At 35.9% G+C, this 18,443-nt stretch overlaps 4 protein-coding genes across 10 annotated transcripts; 2 read left to right on the top strand and 2 right to left on the bottom strand.

The window, feature by feature from the left end:
• Positions 1-812: 812 nt before the first annotated feature.
• Positions 813-5,929, bottom strand: LOC112764819 (protein ACTIVITY OF BC1 COMPLEX KINASE 7, chloroplastic). The gene is made up of 17 exons (XM_025810616.2): positions 5,457-5,929; positions 4,457-5,051; positions 4,172-4,315; positions 3,968-4,093; positions 3,805-3,892; positions 3,586-3,679; positions 3,366-3,459; positions 3,228-3,282; positions 3,058-3,149; positions 2,814-2,984; positions 2,675-2,731; positions 2,509-2,592; positions 2,318-2,402; positions 1,710-1,846; positions 1,493-1,597; positions 1,265-1,406; positions 813-1,176 (listed from the first exon to the last, which is right to left on the bottom strand). The coding sequence occupies exons 2-17, from the start codon at positions 5,030-5,032 to the stop codon at positions 1,103-1,105; spliced, it is 2,124 nt and encodes a 707-aa protein (XP_025666401.1). The 5' UTR covers positions 5,033-5,051; positions 5,457-5,929; the 3' UTR covers positions 813-1,102.
• A 389-nt stretch (positions 5,930-6,318) lies between these two features.
• On the top strand, positions 6,319-8,957 carry LOC112765856 (cytochrome b561 and DOMON domain-containing protein At3g61750). Of its 4 annotated transcripts, none has more exons than XM_025811718.3 (5): positions 6,319-7,024; positions 7,196-7,589; positions 7,771-8,057; positions 8,137-8,443; positions 8,571-8,957. In XM_025811718.3, the coding sequence occupies exons 1-5, from the start codon at positions 6,845-6,847 to the stop codon at positions 8,612-8,614; spliced, it is 1,212 nt and encodes a 403-aa protein (XP_025667503.1). In that variant the 5' UTR covers positions 6,319-6,844; the 3' UTR covers positions 8,615-8,957. The 4 variants fall into 4 exon arrangements, with proteins under 4 accessions (XP_025667503.1, XP_072055949.1, XP_025667502.1 ...); XM_072199848.1 differs by having other exon boundaries at positions 8,547-8,957; XM_025811717.3 differs by having other exon boundaries at positions 7,765-8,057.
• Positions 8,958-11,446: 2,489 nt separating this feature from the next.
• On the top strand, positions 11,447-13,922 carry LOC112766292 (nudix hydrolase 2). 4 transcript variants are annotated; one of them, XM_025812203.3, is made up of 8 exons: positions 11,447-11,580; positions 11,772-11,859; positions 11,944-12,332; positions 12,586-12,663; positions 12,750-12,800; positions 13,153-13,187; positions 13,321-13,429; positions 13,527-13,922. In XM_025812203.3, exons 3-8 carry the CDS (start codon positions 11,985-11,987, stop codon positions 13,737-13,739), a joined length of 834 nt encoding a protein of 277 aa, XP_025667988.1. In that variant the 5' UTR covers positions 11,447-11,580; positions 11,772-11,859; positions 11,944-11,984; the 3' UTR covers positions 13,740-13,922. The 4 variants fall into 4 exon arrangements, with proteins under 4 accessions (XP_025667988.1, XP_025667987.1, XP_029150532.1 ...); XM_025812202.2 differs by having other exon boundaries at positions 11,447-11,632; positions 11,962-12,332; XM_029294699.2 differs by having other exon boundaries at positions 11,450-11,580; positions 11,962-12,332.
• Positions 13,923-15,228: 1,306 nt separating this feature from the next.
• Positions 15,229-17,491, bottom strand: LOC112764030 (fasciclin-like arabinogalactan protein 2). Its single transcript, XM_025809547.3, has one exon. The coding sequence runs from the start codon at positions 16,787-16,789 to the stop codon at positions 15,569-15,571; it is 1,221 nt and encodes a 406-aa protein (XP_025665332.1). The 5' UTR covers positions 16,790-17,491; the 3' UTR covers positions 15,229-15,568.
• Between the last annotated feature and the right edge of the window lie 952 nt (positions 17,492-18,443).

Raw genomic sequence — 18,443 nt, 5'->3', positions numbered from 1 at the left:
AGATTGCCAAAAAAATTATTACGATTAATGGAAGATCTGATTCGTTATTATTTTTGTCTTTTATTATGATAGATAAATGATAATATAATAATTTATAAAATAAAAAAAAAGATTTTATAATTAAATAATATATAAAGATTAATTTGTAATTAAAATTAGATAATGATAATTTAGCAGTTATTAAAAAACTTAAAAAAATATGTTTTATTATGGGACCATTTAATGGTCCATAATCCTTTACCATTAATCCTGATAAAGACTTGGTATTGGTTATATGAACTGTCCTGTGAGCTGATTTTGGAGTTCACTAAGGATTAAATTCTTGACCTTTTAAATCTAGAACTCTGACACCATATCATGAAACCACTCATCCCAAAAGTTTAAGCTGATAGGAAAAGATAACACTAATAGTTATATCTCTAATGCTAAATCGAACGTTCCTAAACCTTCATTGTACGCATTGTACAGATATTCCATCAGTTCTCTATACTTCCTCAAAATAAAATGGGATTGGAAAACGGCCATATTCGTTGCACCAAATGGAAACTTCGCAATCTTAACCTTTTTGGAAGGGCAAACTTGATTTGGCATCATTCCAATTTCCAAAAAGCCCAATAACCTTTAAATTGATGCCCAATTTTAGTCTCCGTTTGGGTCTTGTAATGCCATTTGTTCATCCTTTAATCAACGTTAATATTTCCGAATATCGTCACGACAAGCATGAATTCGTACACGTTTTCTTTCCAAAAAGCAAAAATATATAGAAGCTCTTTTGCTTGATGAAGCTTTTATTATGAAGCTCTACTGCCAAGTTATCAATGATCCCCTGCTCTTATTTCTTAAAATGCTTAGGTTGTGAGTTCCAAGTTCCAACCAAATGGCTGGAAATTTGAAAGTCGAAGATTGAACCTCATCAACAATATATTTCTTATACAAAGACTATTTGTCATGGTTCGTGTTATATAGCTTGGCAGGCATGCTTGTGTAAAATTTATTTGAAAGGAGAAAAAAAAATTTAATGTTGTATATAAGAAAATGGAGACCAAGCAAACTTTGCATTAGCCCAAAGAATGGAATGTGTTGGTAAAATAGGAAGCAGTAATCATATCATTTTCTCAAACTTTTCAAGCTTCTTCACCCTTTGCATGGATCTCAGAAATAGTGTCATGAAAACACCTGCATAATATGAGAAAGTTGTTACGAATGAGACACATGATTGATTTGGTGATTTGAACAATAACGTATAATATACAATGAAAGTGACCTGCACCAATGAATGATCCATTTGCAATAGCCCCATTGCCTTGGCTGCTTAAAGTGACTCCAATGTTGAGCAGTGTACCTCCAAATACAGTATACATAGTAGCCATTTGTAAAATTGTTGCTTTCCTAGCTGCTCTTTCAGACTGCCATATCAAGTTTAAGAAATCAGCATAACCGTCTACCTCCTAATTACAAATACTTCTTCAAAGTGTGTCATTAATTTGCTGACCTCGAGCACCCGCACTCGCAGTTTGAGATCCCCAGTTTCAAGTTGGTTTGTAAACTCTTCTATTTTTTGAACTCTGTATGGCATTGACATGGTGTAGGATCTTGCCTGCGGATATTTCAAAAGCCTCATCATTGTCAATTTAAAGCGGATGAACAATGGCATTATAAATTAGAATGCTTCACATCATATGAGAGTGGTTGCAAGTAAGTTGTGATACATCATCTGCTTGCTTCCTTATCTGCTCTACGATTTGTGGCCCGGTTTGCCGCCTCTGCCTTAAATCTAGAAGTTCTTGTGCATAGGGTGCAGCAATCTTTGCAAACGAGAAATCTGGATTTAGTGTGTACCCTATGCCTGTCATAAACTTCCAAAGTTAACTAACTATTTAAAAAAATCAAAGCTATCATTAGCGTTTGTTTTGAGGTACTGGGACAACAGAGATTGAGAGACTGAGATTCAGTATCATGTTTGTTGGTTCAGAGACTGGTACTAAAATTTCTGTCTCTGTCCCTAAAATTTCAGTATTTCAGTACCTCCAAAAAGTAAGGACATAGGAGACTGAAACTTTTAGAGACAGAGACGGAAACTTTAATAACATTTTATACCTAAAATACGCTCATTTCAATTAATTAATTCCAATTTTACCTTTTGTACAAATTAAATTAGAATTTCATTCTTGTTTTAGTTTCTGTCTCCCACTTTGTACTAAACAGAATACTGAGATTTATTTCTGTCTCTGTCTCTTAGTCTCAGTCTTTTAGTCTCTGTCTCTCCACCAAACACTACCTAGAGATGTATGATTATAAAACAAAGGAAAAAAAAAACCTTCAAGCGTTGAAAAGGCCCTGAGAACAAAGGTGAAGGTAGATGGAAAACGGAATGGCTGGTCTTGTGCTATAGCAAATAGATCCTGCCACAGAAATATAATTTTGATTTCGAATAACCGAGCAAGAACAATTATTTTTGCATCAATAAAACAATCAGCTGAAGGAATAATATAATATTGAGATACAAACCTCACCAATGGCAGAAAATGTCTGTGCCTGATCTGGTGTCTGGTTAAGCAGATTGTTCAAGAAAAACTGGACAGATCTTCTTACCTGCAAGCCAAATGCAATTATATGAACCATAACGTACACCTCAATTGCTTGTTAAACTAAATAATCAACTTAAGTTTCTTACTGATGATAAGTCCCCTGTAGGTTGAAGTGCTCCTAGGTCTATGAGGCTTTGCATTACCTGCATCACATATATGTAAGATTCTATTTTCTTCTTGGTGAAGAAAGAGCATCACCGGACAACAAGTACAAGAGTTCAAGACCTTTTTGGCGTCTTTTTCGTAAACTGCATAGAAAAGTTCTAGCAGTCTCTCTCGAGTAAAAGATTTTATCTCCCCCATCATCCCAAAATCATAATAAATAAGTGCTTCATCCACATCAATAGCCAGATTTCCAGGATGAGGATCCGCATGGAAAAAACCAGTCTTCAGTATCTGCAAAACAAAACTGATGATTCATTCCCTCATTAATCAAAGCCAGTTTAGAAAAAGGGTGAAGATTATGAACCTGAATCAAGTATGCCTCAATAGCACGTGATGAGATCCTTATCGGATCACAGCCACGCGAAGTTAACACATCCACTTGATTTATCTTGATGCCTGTCCCACAAGTAACAGTGTCATAAAAACCAATTTCATTTGACTTAAAGAAAAGAAGCCAGAGGTCAAGATAAAAACCTGGTACATACTCCAGTGTCAGCACCTTCTTGGCAGTGTAATCCCAATATACCAACTACAAAGGAGAAACTTGGTCAAGTTAAAAGAATTTGATTACTAGTTATTTTTAAGTCTTTAGTGTTGCTGCAAGAAACATACAGGTACTCGAACCCACTTCACGTTCCGAAAATCTCTGCGGAACTTGTCTGCATTCTTCCCTTCGTTTATGTAATCAATTTCTTGATACAGAATCCTGCAAAGTAACATGTTCTACACATTATATGTATTACATAAAGTGATGAAGGGAAAAGGCAAAATTTGTTGTACTAGATGAAATATTGTTGATAATAATATCTGTCCCTCCAAGATTATTACTTACGTTGAACATTCTTCATATATACCAACCCAATCTCTAGTTGGACCCCCTAGAGTCTCACTTCTCTGAAAATACTCTGCAATCAGCTTCAAGTTTTCTGAACAGAACAAGAGAACTTATCAAAAAATAGCAAACTAAGCAATGCACTAGAGAGTAGAAACTCCATTACTGTGTTTTACACCAATTGACATTGTACAAACAATTAAAATCAGGACAACTTACGCAAATCAATGTCGAAAAGCTTCTTCAGACCAGGCCTTTGAACTTTGATGACTACTTTTTCTCCATTATGCAGGATAGCACGATGAACCTAAACAGCATTAAGATCATTACTGGTTCATATCAATCCTGAGAGAAAGTAAGCAGCAGGCTGATCTTATGCTACCTGACCAAGACTAGCAGCGGCTATTGGCCGATCTTCAAACTCCCTAAACAGTAAGCTAATGGGAGCTCCCAATTCACTCTCAATGAAGGTTTTTGCTTTCTTTGGAGAGAAGGCAGGGACCTTGTCCTGTCAAGAACAATCTTATATTCAGAATACATTGATCTAAGCATCAACACTTACCATTTCTTGTCAAAGAATCTATACCTGCAACTTTGCTAGCTCATCCACAAATTCACGTGGAAATAGATCTGACCTTGTTGATGATAACTGCCCAAGCTTGATGAAAGTTGGACCAAGCTGCAACACACGCTCCCTTAACCACGACGCTGTTTTCCGCCTTCTGCTTTTCTAAATAAAAATGTAACCAAACAAATTCCAATCAGCAAAAAACAAACACAAGTAAAACAGTCTTATGTCTGAATCTGAGTGATGCAAGAAAGTTAAAATTAGTTTTCTAGCAGCACTGATTAATGAAGTGTAAGAACCAACCTGTTTATCTTCTGTGAAGCCTCCCACATATGCCCATTTTGCATTGTCCAATAGAACCCGAATACGCAAAGAAATCACAAAAGACCAAACATCAATAGATCTCTGCCAAGAACTGTAATTCTCATTAGCCCAACTGAAGCCTTCGTCCGAGGGCAAGACCTTGAGCTCCTCCAGGGGTGGAAGTTCTTCAGAGGTTCTTGATTTCACTGCCTTCGTCAAGGGTGCGTTAACATCTCTTTTTACAATAGTTGCTGCTCCATTAACTTTTTGTTTTGCACCATTCACTGTCTTCACCTTATTATCTGACAGTGTGCTTCTCTTCACTACCTCACTTGAGGGTACCATTCTAACAGCTTTTCCATTGGTACCATACTTTGAATTTGATGCAGGCAATTCTGTCTGACGCATTACAACCAGGAACCTAGGATATGCATCATTCTCTGATGAATCACGCTGTGCCCTTTTATTCTTTGGAAGCTTGGGATTCGAAATGGAGGATGAGAAGCTGAAGGAGTCTGGTGTTCTTCTATGATTTGTCAACTTTATATGGTGACAATAGCAACCATGCAAAGCCATTCTTATTAATGAATTGACCCTTCAAGAAGCATCAGCATAAACAAACAAGACTTAAAGGATGATTAGGTGAATGCATCAAAATCAAAATCAAAATCCAAAATAATTTAACAAGACAGAATTTATCATTAGCTGAATTTTTATAGCATATTTTTATTCAGTGTCGCAGCAACAAGCTTTGTACAATTTAATTGGGGTGAACATGATTTTGGGGTTATAAGATAGAACATGTAATCAAATAACTAAAAATAAAAACTCACTTATTACTTAACTAAACTAATATACCATTACTATTTGATAATAATAATAATAATAATAAGGTTACTCACGTTGACTAAAATGTTAACATAAGATACATGTGTCCACATCTTAATAACATGATACATAACAGATATTGATTTATTTAGAATCAAGCAATGATGTTTACCAGAACAGCCTTTGGATCTGAGTGAAGACGGGCTTAACAGGTAGGTGCAGAAAGGAAAAGGTTGCTCAATTTGCAGAATGGCACTGAAACTTGATCATTTGCGTTGACTGCTATATACGTGGGCAGAGGCAGACGAAGATTACTGGGAAGTTGTTGCTTCAAAGTTTCAACGCCAGCAACAAGAAGAAGTGGGGGGAACTGATATTATTTTTTCTCAAATTTCGGTGGTGAGTGGTAACGACAAAGAGGAAAGGTGGGGTCTCAACTACTACCAGTCATGACCCTTGCTGCGTGTAAAACTCTTACACCATTTCCTTCCATCGTCTTTCGTGCAAATCTAGCCACTCTTTTACCAAATTATTCTATTTTCTTTTATTGACTCAGAAACAATATCAGCTCAGTTTTTTGTTTTTATTTATTTATATGGTTTTGTTAGAAACCTTTTTTTTTTAATTAACAATCTGTCAATAAAATAATAAATAAATAAATAGTAAATATTAATTAAGTATTTAAAAAATATTCTTTTTTTCTTTTTCTTTTTTTTTTTTGTACTACGTGGCCTGCAGTTAATCAGAGATTGAAGCAAATCCAAACAGGAGGTAAGAAGTTAAGAGAAACAGAAAACATAGGAAACAATTATCTAGTATGTAGTAGTACTAGGAATCTAAGATATTTTTGTTTGTCAGAGTATTACTATCTAGTATCTACTATGACATTCTACAGACTACTAGGTCTAGCAGGGCCGAATCATGGGCTTGGGCTTTAAAAAGTGAAAAGAGAATAAAAATAAAGCGGGTAAGGAGTCGTGTATGGCTGATATGCAAAGGGAAGTGGTTGTAAACTCCAGATTCCAGAAATGCACGTGCGGCTTAAAATGATTAGTATGAGTATTGTGTACAATGTGAAGATAGATACTAGATTTTTTTTTTAGTTGCCACGATATCCCTCAGTCCGATAGGCCAAGGACTAATCCGTCACGGATCGGAGCTCTATTTAAGGGTCTCTCACTGGCCAATAGATTGCTACATGCACAAGGCGAGATTCGAACTCTCGACACTTACTTAAGCGGACGAGTGAGCTGACCACTCGACCAACCCAAGTTGGTTAGATAGATACTAGATAGTCCTGAGTCCTGAGCATTAGTCTCATGTTATGAATGGTATGCAATTGGCAACTCTCTGACTCAATGCTGTTGGTGTAGAGCTCTCAGGACTCAACCATGATTACCACTGCTGCACCAACCACTACTATTCCCCACCAGCAACCACCACCAAATTCCATACCCTTCAAACGCAAGAGACTGATACCTCTCACCTTCTTCTTTTCTCTTCTTACCCCTTCCAAATCCTCCTTTCCTTTCTCATTCTTTCATCCCATACTCTTTCAATATGCCAATGCTCTCCCCATCTTTTCTCACTCTTTCCCTTCTCTTCCCCATCACAGCCCTTGCCCAAAACAATGCAGAAACTACCTGCCAGAATACAAATTATCAGATTTTCCTCCCTCCACCATACCAAAATATATCCTCTACCATATGCAAGCCTGTTTGGAATACCTATGAAATGAGGGTCAGTTCATCTTCCATTACAATTTTTTTTTCTTTCTTTTTTCATCTAACCAAGTATATATACTCGTTTATTTTACACCTTAGCAGTGATTCATGATGAGCCAATTCTTTTTACCTGATTTCAGAATGTAGCAATAATTTGTTTCATTTAAATGTTGACTTGGTTATACAGTACACCAAGAATGGTGATATCACAACTATCATACTATCTGCTCCCTACACCGTTGGGTGGGTGGGAATTGGATTTTCCAGAAATAGTTCCATGGTTGGTTCAAGCGCAATGGTGGGATGGATTAACAAGCATGGTCACACTAAAATTAAGCAGTTTTATTTAAAGGGTAAGAAGCAATCAGAAGTTATAGCAGGCAAAGGCGAACTACCTCTAAATACTGTGTCTCCTGCTGTTGCCACAAATGGAGCTGAAATTTATTTGGCATTTCAGCTCAAAACGGAGGTTCCATATGGAAAGCAGCCGATTTTATTGGCCTTTGGTACTAAGACTCCACAAAATCATCACCTCTCAAAGCATGATGACAGAACATCCATCATATTTGATTTTTCTTCAGGTGCAATACATTTCTCTTTCACTCTACCAGATAATCATACATTAGGAATCATAGTGAAAAACTATTTGACATAGAATTGAATTAGCCACTATCTTGATATGACCTATAAAATTGTGTAGCATATCCTGTGCAATAACTTTGAAGTAGAAACTTGATCAGAAACTATATATACTAGTGGCAGGTCCACAAGATCCAGCATCAGATGGGTTGATTCTGATGAGGAGGAACCATGGAATAGTGGGAATAATAGGATGGGGACTAATCCTGCCAGTAGGGGCAATTGTTGCCAGATACTTGAGGCACAAAGATCCCCTTTGGTTTTATCTCCATTCAGTTATTCAGTTTGTTGGATTTGCATTTACACTGGGCACAGTCCTTCTTGGAATACAGCTCTACAACAACATGCATGCTCACATACCAGCTCACAGAGGCATAGGCATCTTTGTCCTTGTGCTAACTATTCTTCAGGTCTGCTACTCATACACAATAATACTCAATGATTAGTCATCTGTATCTATTACTGTTTCTAATTGCTATGTGAGTTCAGATACTGGCCTTCTTCTTGAGGCCAAACAAGGATTCCAAGTATCGGAACCTTTGGAATTTGTACCACAGTTGGTCTGGAAGAATGGCACTTTTCTTTGCATCCTTGAACATAGTACTGGGAATGCAAGCGGCTGGGGCAGGGAGTGATTGGAAGATAGGTTATGGATTCCTTGTTAGTATCATAATCATTGCAATTGTCGTTTTGGAAGTATTGGCATATTTGAAAAGGTCAGAGAAGCGTTCACTTCATGGGAGTTTCCAAATGGACTCAGTTCCAGATCCTTCCTTTCCAAATAATTTTTCCAAAGGTAAGTTCTTCCCTTGCTTGAGATATGTAACTGAAATCTCTGCTAAAGAACAATCATGTTAGTTCTTTAGTTCTCTATATCTTATACCACTTTGATGAAGCAGGGTGAATGAATCCTTTACTTGCAGTGTCAAATGTTCCCATTCAAGCACAAGCAGGCTATGGAATATGATCAATGGTCTGTAATTGTTGACCTATTCTTGATGTATATATTCAAACAGCTACAAGTTTGACAAGGTGCAGCAATGTTAGGCTTCCTCACTTGAATTTGGTTTGTTTTTGTGATTGAGTTTTCTGCTATTGCTTGGTCAGAAATGTAATGTTGTGTTTACAAAGCTCTTTTGGCATTTTTTTGGGATGTAAACATAGAACAACTTAAGAAGCAGATTGGTCAGTGATAATGTATAGGAGCAATAACATATATTGCTTTTGTTTTGTTGAAAACCTTTCCTCTAAACAATTGGGGAATTATGTAGTTCCGATGCTGCATTAAGAAATGATGAATTTGATTACCATGTATCATCCATCACACAGTGTGTATGTAAGATTATTAAACCGTTTGCTCCTTATAATCAACTAGTATTTTTACCAATGTTCTGAAAATCGAATTAGACCGGCCGGTCGAACCAGTTCAACCGAAAATCGACAAAGAAAATGATCCAGTTCAATGTGTAAAACCGCAAAATTAAAAACCGTTCAAAAGTTGCTGAACCGACCAATTATCGACAGGTCGGATCGGACCGGAACCTGGCCGGTTTGCAGAAAACGACGTGGTATAGCCGTGGTATAAGCTAGGTGTGTCATAGATTTTACATTTAGATAAATAAATAAGTGTAATTATCCGTGCATGATAAAATTAAAATTATAATTTTAAATTGTTTTGTTAAAATTAATTTAAATTATAATAATTTGATTAATAAAAAAAGTAATGAGTTATGCATTGTTTGTTTTTTCTTAATTTAGTGTTAATTGTATTAACTCTAAAATAGTTATTAACCGATTTAGTAATTTACTTTTTTCAATAAATCAGACATATATATTGTATGTGACCATAAATAATCTAGTAATACTTAAATCCACCAACAAATTATTATATGTGTAAGAAGTAAGAACATTTTAAAATCAGCTGAAAATAAACAACAAATTATTAGAAAATTCTAATGCAGAAAGTTCTCCAATAAACAATAAAAAATTTAATTAAACCCATTAAATAACAACTCAACATTATCCTTTGATGCCTGCAAAATATATACCTGAAACAATACTATATCAATGTTAGTATACAAAATTATATGATTAACATAATTACAAAAATTATTTATTAGGAAAATAAAATAATACGGATTTTCGTGATAATTCTAATGTTTTCAAGTTATAAATGTACAATAAGAATGCATTATCATTAGCATCTAGAATTTGTCAATTTTTTAAATTGATAATAATAAATTTTAATAAATTAATAAATTTAATTAAGAGATTTCGTTATTACCTTTTCATTATAAGTTCTCAAAAACTTCTCTATATACCACATTTATCGTGCAGTTATCTTCCTAGTGTCGGTGATCTTTCAAAAGCATTCGCAGACCATCTTTACTCGTGATAATCAACGTATGACTTATATATTAACTATTTCATATCATATGACTTATATAACCGTGCTCCCAATTATTGTAGCTAAAGAAGTCATTATTATTTTTGATTTGAAATTAAATGAGAATAAATTTAGAGATACTATTTTATTTGGATTTTAGGGTTTAATTGGTGCTACACTCAAATATAAATAGTAACTTTAAGGTTTTAGTTTCACACATCAAAGCCGCCTCCGTAGCTTTTTTTTATTAGAGGAGTTGTGATTCAGCCCTATCAAAAATTTTGGTTGAGGAAAATCAAAAAATTAAACTCTCTCAATTATACTCACGAATTCAGGTACGGTTTCGTGCTCACAATTATTTTTTTTTAATAATTTAATATGAATAGTCTTGGAGTTAAAAAAATCAAAAATTTCGAGCACGAGTTACTACAAAAAAATACCTATATTTTTGCATTTTAATTATTTTTTTTGGAAGCACTTCAACAATATGAAAAATCCTAGATTTGAGATTATAGACCGATCCAAAAAATTTTAGGAGTGAGAACAAAAATATATACACTAAAATAAATTTTATCAAATATTATTAATTATATAAAAATATAAAAATAAAAAAAATCAATAAACATTTTTATTCTTAAAATATTATTTATTATATATAATTTTTAAAAAATATTTTTTTATTTTTAAATTTAAACTTAAAATATTTTAATTAAATTATAAATAACTTGCAACAACAAACACAAGCTTTATTTTAAATTTATTGATTGAATAGTAAAGGAGTAACTCTTGGGAAATTCTCATTTTAGATCAAGAAAAAGATGAAAATGGTGTATAAGACACAAATGTAATATATATATATTGATTTGGTAAAAAATGTAACGTGACGGAAGCCATTTTAAAACTGAAAATGCATAGAAATTTGATTGGAAGTGGATGTGATAGTATTCATAAAATAAGAGAATAAAACGCGGGAGTATTGTGGTGTTGTATGACGCAAATTAATTTTGTTATGGAGAGTGAGTAAGTGTTGGACCACGTTATGGAAAGAAGGAGAGTTTTACCGGCATGTGGTGTCAAGCACATAGAAATTGGACCGTGCGAGGGGTAGGAGTACAACTCGGACCCAGCGAGTTGTTTACCTTATTCAAAAAAACATATAATAATCAAAACGTACTCTCCGATTTCATTTACGGTAATTATTAAAATTTTATTCATTCACAACTCGCAGGGTCCGATAACTTTGATGTGAACTTCATGTACTCTCTCCATGCAAAACGGACCCTCCGATTTGCTTAAAAAAAATTTAACAATACTAAAATTAGATGGTCCGATTTCTTAACACCAAATCTAAAAAAAACTGTTCCACAAATTAGTCTAACACCTTTATATACCATAATCACGCACAACACAATTACAGTTTTCATATCCAAAAAAATCAGCCGTTGTATGAAGCTTGAGATTATTTAAGAAAGAAAGAAAGAGGCAGCTAAAATGAAACGGAAAAGGCATTCATTGATGATGAAATTGGTAGCTCTTTTAATATTGTGGTTGGTGGTCATTCATTTCGACGCTCTTTCATCTTCATCTGTTAACAAAAACGTGTCCTTCTCTCCCTCTCCCCTTCACTCTAATCTTCAATTTCATTTACACGTAGATACACAAGTTTTTCACCAAATTACCCTTTCCTTATATGACTATCTGATCTTATAATAATAAATTAATAATATTCATTTTTCAGCAACTTCAATGCTTTTTCACTGCGGCTTCATTTCTTCCACCGAGGAACCTTCTTGGCTCTGAACCTCAACCGCCAGCCGCCGGAGCAGGTTAGTCTTATTCAACAGTCATGTCAACGGTCTTCATTTTCCGTTATTCTTCATCGTATATAAAAAGGTAATTTTGCATTTAAGGTGTGTTCATTCCAACAGCTAAGGAGAAGAAGAAGAAGAAAATGGGAGAAGGAGGCATTGAATTGCTTAAAGCAGAAGAGGATAAACACGGCGGAGTTGTTGTCAACGTGGAAGTGGAGGACCCTATAGAGCCTCTGAATTTCAGTTCTTGGTTGCAAGCTTCAATCTCGAATTGGAGCCAACAGGGAAAGAAGGGCGTGTGGATTAAGCTTCCCATAAAACATTCAAATCTTGTTGACACTGCGGTGAAGGCTGGATTCAGATACCACCATGCCGAACCAGATCACCTCATGCTTGTATACTGGATTCCTCATTCTCCTGATACCATCCCACAGAATGCTTCGCACCGTGTTGGTATTGGTGCTTTTGTCATCAACAACAACAGAGAGGTACTAACAATCTTTCTTTTTCTTTCTTTTCCACTTTTGCATTTTCTGGATTCCTCTTGACTTGTTCCATTCAAACTTCAAACTTCTATCTAAAAGACCATAAACTATGTTGGTCCTACAAGCTGACACGTAAGCGTGTGTACTTGTCAAAATTATGCGGCAGGGTCTATCTAAGTCTTGTATTTGATGAAGTCGTAACCTATATCTGTTGTACTTTATTTTCTGAATAATTTTTCTTGTTTCATTTGAATAGATGCTTGTGGTTCAAGAAACTGATGGCAGATTCAAAGGCACCGGTATATGGAAGATGCCTACAGGAACTGTTAATGAAGTAAAACAAAATGATTATTCATGTAATCATGAAATTTTCTATAGTGTTTTTGTACTTTTCTTAATACATTTTAATTTTATTTGCAGGGTGAGGACATATGTGCAGCTGCAATTAGAGAAGTGAAAGAAGAGACAGGGGTAAGCAACATGCACGCACACAAATTAAATTTGAGAAATGTTAGCCTATAATTAGGATCAATTATCATTACTTAGCATATCTGAATATTTATTATAGAATATTATGTCTTTATTACGTCTTTATTTGCCTTCGGAACAAAATTCTACAATAAATACACAGATATACTATATAAATATAAGTGATCCTAATTGATCCTAATTACACGCTAACAAAAACAAAAGTACTCACTATTCAGTAATTTAATGTGGTTTACTAGCATACAAAAACTATGAGGCTTGCTTTTGCTTACCATGTCCATGTTGACAAACTTCAATGGAATCCTAATGCCACTGATTTTTATCATCCTTTCAGATAGAGACAGAATTTGTCGAAATCTTAGCATTCAGGTAAGAAAATTAGACTTCATCAACCAGCATCTGCATGTTCATACCATTTTGCTGTCCAAAAACTTAATTTGATAATATGTATGTATGGCGGCCTTCTTATTCACTGTGTTTTTCTTTTTGGAATGATTACCAGGCAAAGCCACAAATCATTCTTCCAAAAGTCAGATATGTTCTTTGTTTCCATGTTACGTCCTCTCTCCTTTGACATCCATAGTCAGGCTTCAGAAATTGTGGCATCTAAGGTATATATATATGCTTTGGTCAATTGAAATGAAATTCATTTTCAGTGGAGTTCACAATTTAAACACTCTAATGTCACTTTTCTTTCTTTGAATTCAGTGGATGTCTATTGAAGAATATGCAGCCCAGTCTTTTGTGCAAGAACATGATCTCTTTCGCTTTATTGCAGAGATATGTTTATCAAAGTTGGATGGAAAGTACACTGGTTTTTCTAACCTGCTTACTACTACATCTTCCGGTAAAAATACCTATCTGTACTTCAATGGCCATGATGCTAGCAACCTGGTAGATTCCAAGAATCAGCAAGCTTGATTAGCTCCAAATTACTCTCACATAATGACTTTAGCCTTCACTTACTAGTGACCTTTACTTCAAGTTAGAGACATGCCTGATACAGTGATACTTACAATGCAGACTTTCTGAATGTTCAAATCTAGCTCTAGTCATCATATTCAAAATTTTCATTTGTCCATCAATCTATATTCTTTCACGTTACTTTCTTTGCATTATTGTTTATGATATGTGGAGGATTGATTTGTTTGTTTACTTAGATAAAGAAACAAATAATTGAAGTGGCAACCTTTTACGTACAACTTTGGGATTTTTATAATTGAATGCATGTTATTATAGCCAAGAACTAATTAATGCTAAAGAAAATTCATTGCAAGGCCAATTATGCACATAAATGGAACTTCAAATATACAATACATTCAAATTAATAAAATTGGTAATCTTAAAGAGAGATGAAAAATAAGTATTTATATGTTGCATCACAACACAACACAATTCTAAGATTTCTATCCTGTTCACAAGCCTTAATTCTCTGCGTATCACATGTAATGAATTGAACCCTTGACAAGCAACAAAAAGGAGTACTATCACATGTAATGAATTGAACTCTTGACAAGCAACAAAAAGGAGTACAAGTACGGCAGGTAGAATTGAATATGCTAGGCAGTAGGCACAAAACATAACAGAATGCTGCAATAATACATGGAGGCTACCTTGTCAAGATGCAGGCTACCTTGTCAAGATTATTGCTTGCCTCAACATTGGATTACAGTCCCAGTCATCTCCCTATTTTTTTTTGTTTTCTTCCTGCCTAATAGATCACTTTCGTTATTTGAAATGGTTAGAGCCTAAAAAGTTCACACCATTCAGTTATCATTCTTATGTACTCTTGTCTTTATTTACCTTCTATATTGTTTATCAATGCTTTGATTAATTATGATGCAGTTAAAGTCACTTAAAAGTCCAAAACTAAAAGAGACCCCAAAGTTCAAATGCATGAGAGGCCATAGAAAGTGACTACAATGACTCCTCATTAGTATATGAAGGGTTTCATATACTAATTAATTAGTATACGCTTAATAACCCCTTCCAATAATGATAGCAAATTCTTAAGTTCTAGTATAATATATTTTTTAATTTCTTTTTAAAAAAAAAAAAGAATACTTGTTAATCAATAATCGTGATGATTACTTTAACATAGCTGGAGTCTCCAAAGTCAAAAGCATGGGAGATCCTAATAACTATGATTGCTTCGTGTATCTAAAACGACATAATCACCTAATAATTTGACATTTTTGTATAGCGTTTAATTAACTACTCTGCTTTTCTATTTCTTTACTCCAAATTATTTTTCTACTCATTGTGATAGGTTTTGTTATGAAATGATAGAATATAATGCATGGCGTATTGGTATACTATGACGATGTCTTTTGACTAAATTAGAATGAATTTATGGCAAAGCTAGAAGTTAGTGGTGTGTGCAAGGGCAACAGGTAAAAGGCATTAAAAATTAAAATAAAAAAAAACTTTGTAAATGTTTATATTGATACATCCCAGCTGGCAGCTAGCACAAACTGGATCTACCCACACACAAAAGGACCAATTAAATAAAAATCATAAAAACAAACAAATATAAACCTAAGAAAAAAAGAAGAAGAAAGAAAAGGAAAAGGAAAAGGACAGTGCCTCTCAAACATGTGGGTATCACTGTTTTATTTCCTTCACAAATAATATAAAATTAAAAAAAAAAAGAAAAAGGAAAAGAAAAGAATCTTTCTCACATTGACATGGGGGCTTGGAAGCTGCCGACACTCCATTATGCAAAATGCAAATAATAATTAATTAATTAACTATAGAACCAAATTTGCAATAATTAAACTGAAAAACAGCATGCTGAATCTGGCAGCATTGCTGTCAGCAGCGTTATCATCAGCAGCCTTCTGATCTTCCGAATCGGACTCTGGCCCATCTGCCGGGGCATCAGCCGCCGGCGACGCCTTCTTCTTCTTGCCCTTCTTGGAGGCCTTAGGGGACTCTGCCGGCGCATCGCTCTCCTCCTCCTGACTCACCTTGAAGAGTTCCCTCGGCATCAGAACCTTGCTGATCTTGTACGCAACAAAGGGGTCTTGGTCAATCAGTGTCCCCACTATGCTCGCCGTATCAACCTTGGTCTCAAGCTTCACATCTTCCCCGTCATTCTGCACCGTGAAGTCGAACTTGTTCGCTCTTTCTGTCGCCAAAGTGTTCATAACCCCGTTGTTTGACTTGAGCATCTGCAGCGACTGGTACACGGGAACTCCGTGGTACAGCAGCACCGATATCTTCTGCGCGTCCGTGAGGTTCTTGTACTTGGGCATGAAACCGCTGACGGCAGTGTCGGTGGGGCAGAACACGGTCAAGCCACCGTCCACGCTGTCCTGAAAAGTTGGAAGAGCCTTGGAAGGTCTGAGCAAGTCTGCGAATGACTTGCAACCTTGCTTGGACATGATGTTGATGATGTTGATCTGGCTGGGGGCGGCGGTGGGTGCTTCTGCTTCGGCGGAGCTCAATGCGCTGCTGATTTCGAGGATGGAGATGTTGTAGGGGATTTCTTGGACGGACTTCACGTAGAAGGAGTGGAGTCCGTCGTTGTCTTCGGAGGCGAAGCCTACTTTGCCGCCCTTGAGGTTGGTGATGTTGACGTAGCCGGCAGTTCCGGCGGCAGTGCCAGTGGCCTGGAACATGGAGGAGACGAGGGTGGTGCCGTTGGTGATCTGGTGGAGCTTCTTGGCGCCGAAGTAGTCGACGAGGACGTGGAGGGAGAGGACATTCTTGAGGGTGCCGATGGAGAGGTGCTTGTCGAGGAGGGAGGACATGGCGGAATTGTCGAGGGCGAGGACGGTGATGGTCTGGCGGCGGTTGATCTCGGCGGCGAGGTGTGTGAGTGTGAGGTAGTGGTTAAATGTGGAGAGGCTGGGGTGGGATGCCAGAATGCGTGTGATGTTGTGGCCATTGGCCGTCGAAGAAAGCAGTGAGAAGAGCAGCACTGTGACTGTGAGGGAGAAGAACAACACCCTTCCTTGCTTCTCCATTTTGGAAGTGAAGAAGATTCAGGAAGTGGTGTGTGGTGTATATAAGAAATGAAGAAGCTAAGATTAGTGATGACTGATGAGTGAATGAGTGAGTATGTACTGACAAGCATTGCCAGCTTGCCATTAATTAGGTCCTACATGGACATGCTTCACATTCACACTGCACCCTTCTTCTAATTACCATTACCAAATAATGACGTGTCTAGCCTCTCACATTTTACGTGTAGTATGTATTTCCCTAATCATAAAATCAATAATTCAATATATATCATTTAAAAACTTTTAGATTTAAATATAGAATTGATAGATGAAAAAAAATGGAGTAGAAGAACTAACGTTCCCTCCACCGACGCTCTTAGACACCTACCCCACACCCGGCCCGCATAATGCTCTAGATAGCAGCATCTAGCTGTGACATATTCTTTTTCTTTGTTTTGCCTGCATTATTCAATTTGTAACCAACCAACCTTATTAATATAATTCTTTTACTCCTTAGCTTAGCTACAATTACCGAACCATGCATGGTTTTCTGTACCTTTCAAAATTTTATTATATTTGCTGCAAGTATTCTCAGGGTTTTCATTTTCATCTTCAGATTTTTAGTAATTTCGATTTTAGACCACAAACTAGCTCGTGACCTATTTATTATTATTGCACCCAGCCAACCAACCAACCAGTTCCTATGGACTTTAACGAAGTAGTTCAAACGTACACAGCAGAAAGAAATTTTATTATTCTTGTTCACGCCTAATATTATGTTATACTATTAGCAAGGGGATCATAATAATGCATTTGAAGTTTGTGATAAAACAAAAAGGAAAGTTTTATGAGAAAGAATCGGATGGAACATTTTCAACTTGCTGCTGTTAAAATGAATGTAACATGCATTTGTGGAGATTCAGTTAATTATGTGTTGAACATGTTAAAAGCATTTATACTCATGTGTTGGCGACAAAATCATCTCCGGGGACCGACATCTTTTGCCAGCTGGGATAAGTTTGGGTCAAATTTGATGAATAATAATAAATAAAAGACTAAACTTGAGTGAATGAGATGGACAGCATCAATAATTGTTCAAATATATATAGAGAGAGATAATTAAGTTGGTTGATGCATGGTTGTCATGGTCATGGAGCCACCACATGTGGAATACAAAACCATCCAATGGCACGAGTGTGGGACCCCCATAATTGTACTGGTGTCTCAGACTATTCAATAGTGAGCAATAGAGTAAACACTTAAACAACAGAGTATGACCCAAGAAAGTACCAAAAAGCTTAACCCAAGGCAAGAACAAGTGATGTAGATCAGATAGATAGACGATGCGTTTCTTTGTTTAGGGTTTTGGGATAAATAATGAAATGTAAAATGAGGTGCTGCAACTGCAACAATGTCAGCCAAAAGAGATAAGGTGGTTAGGATTTAATAAAGTTTGATGACTGCAACAAGGCAACTGCCTCTCACTAAAATACACATGAAACTTGTGACCTACATCTATCTAGCTTTCATCACTTTGCAAAATGCACTTAACTTGCTTTCACATTATCTGAATAAAGGGATCCTTTTTGGTTTTTTGGACATTGTTACATGAATTGAATTTGACCAAAGCCTTTTGTTTTTGGTCAGGGGACCGAAGCCTTGACCGAAGCCTGGA

This window comes from Arachis hypogaea, chromosome 7 (assembly GCF_003086295.3).
Source record: "Arachis hypogaea cultivar Tifrunner chromosome 7, arahy.Tifrunner.gnm2.J5K5, whole genome shotgun sequence".
In the NCBI taxonomy this organism is placed as follows: Eukaryota; Viridiplantae; Streptophyta; class Magnoliopsida; order Fabales; family Fabaceae; genus Arachis; species Arachis hypogaea.
The sequence above is the reverse complement of the archived record's forward strand: the minus strand, read 5'-3'. Positions and strand labels throughout refer to the sequence as shown.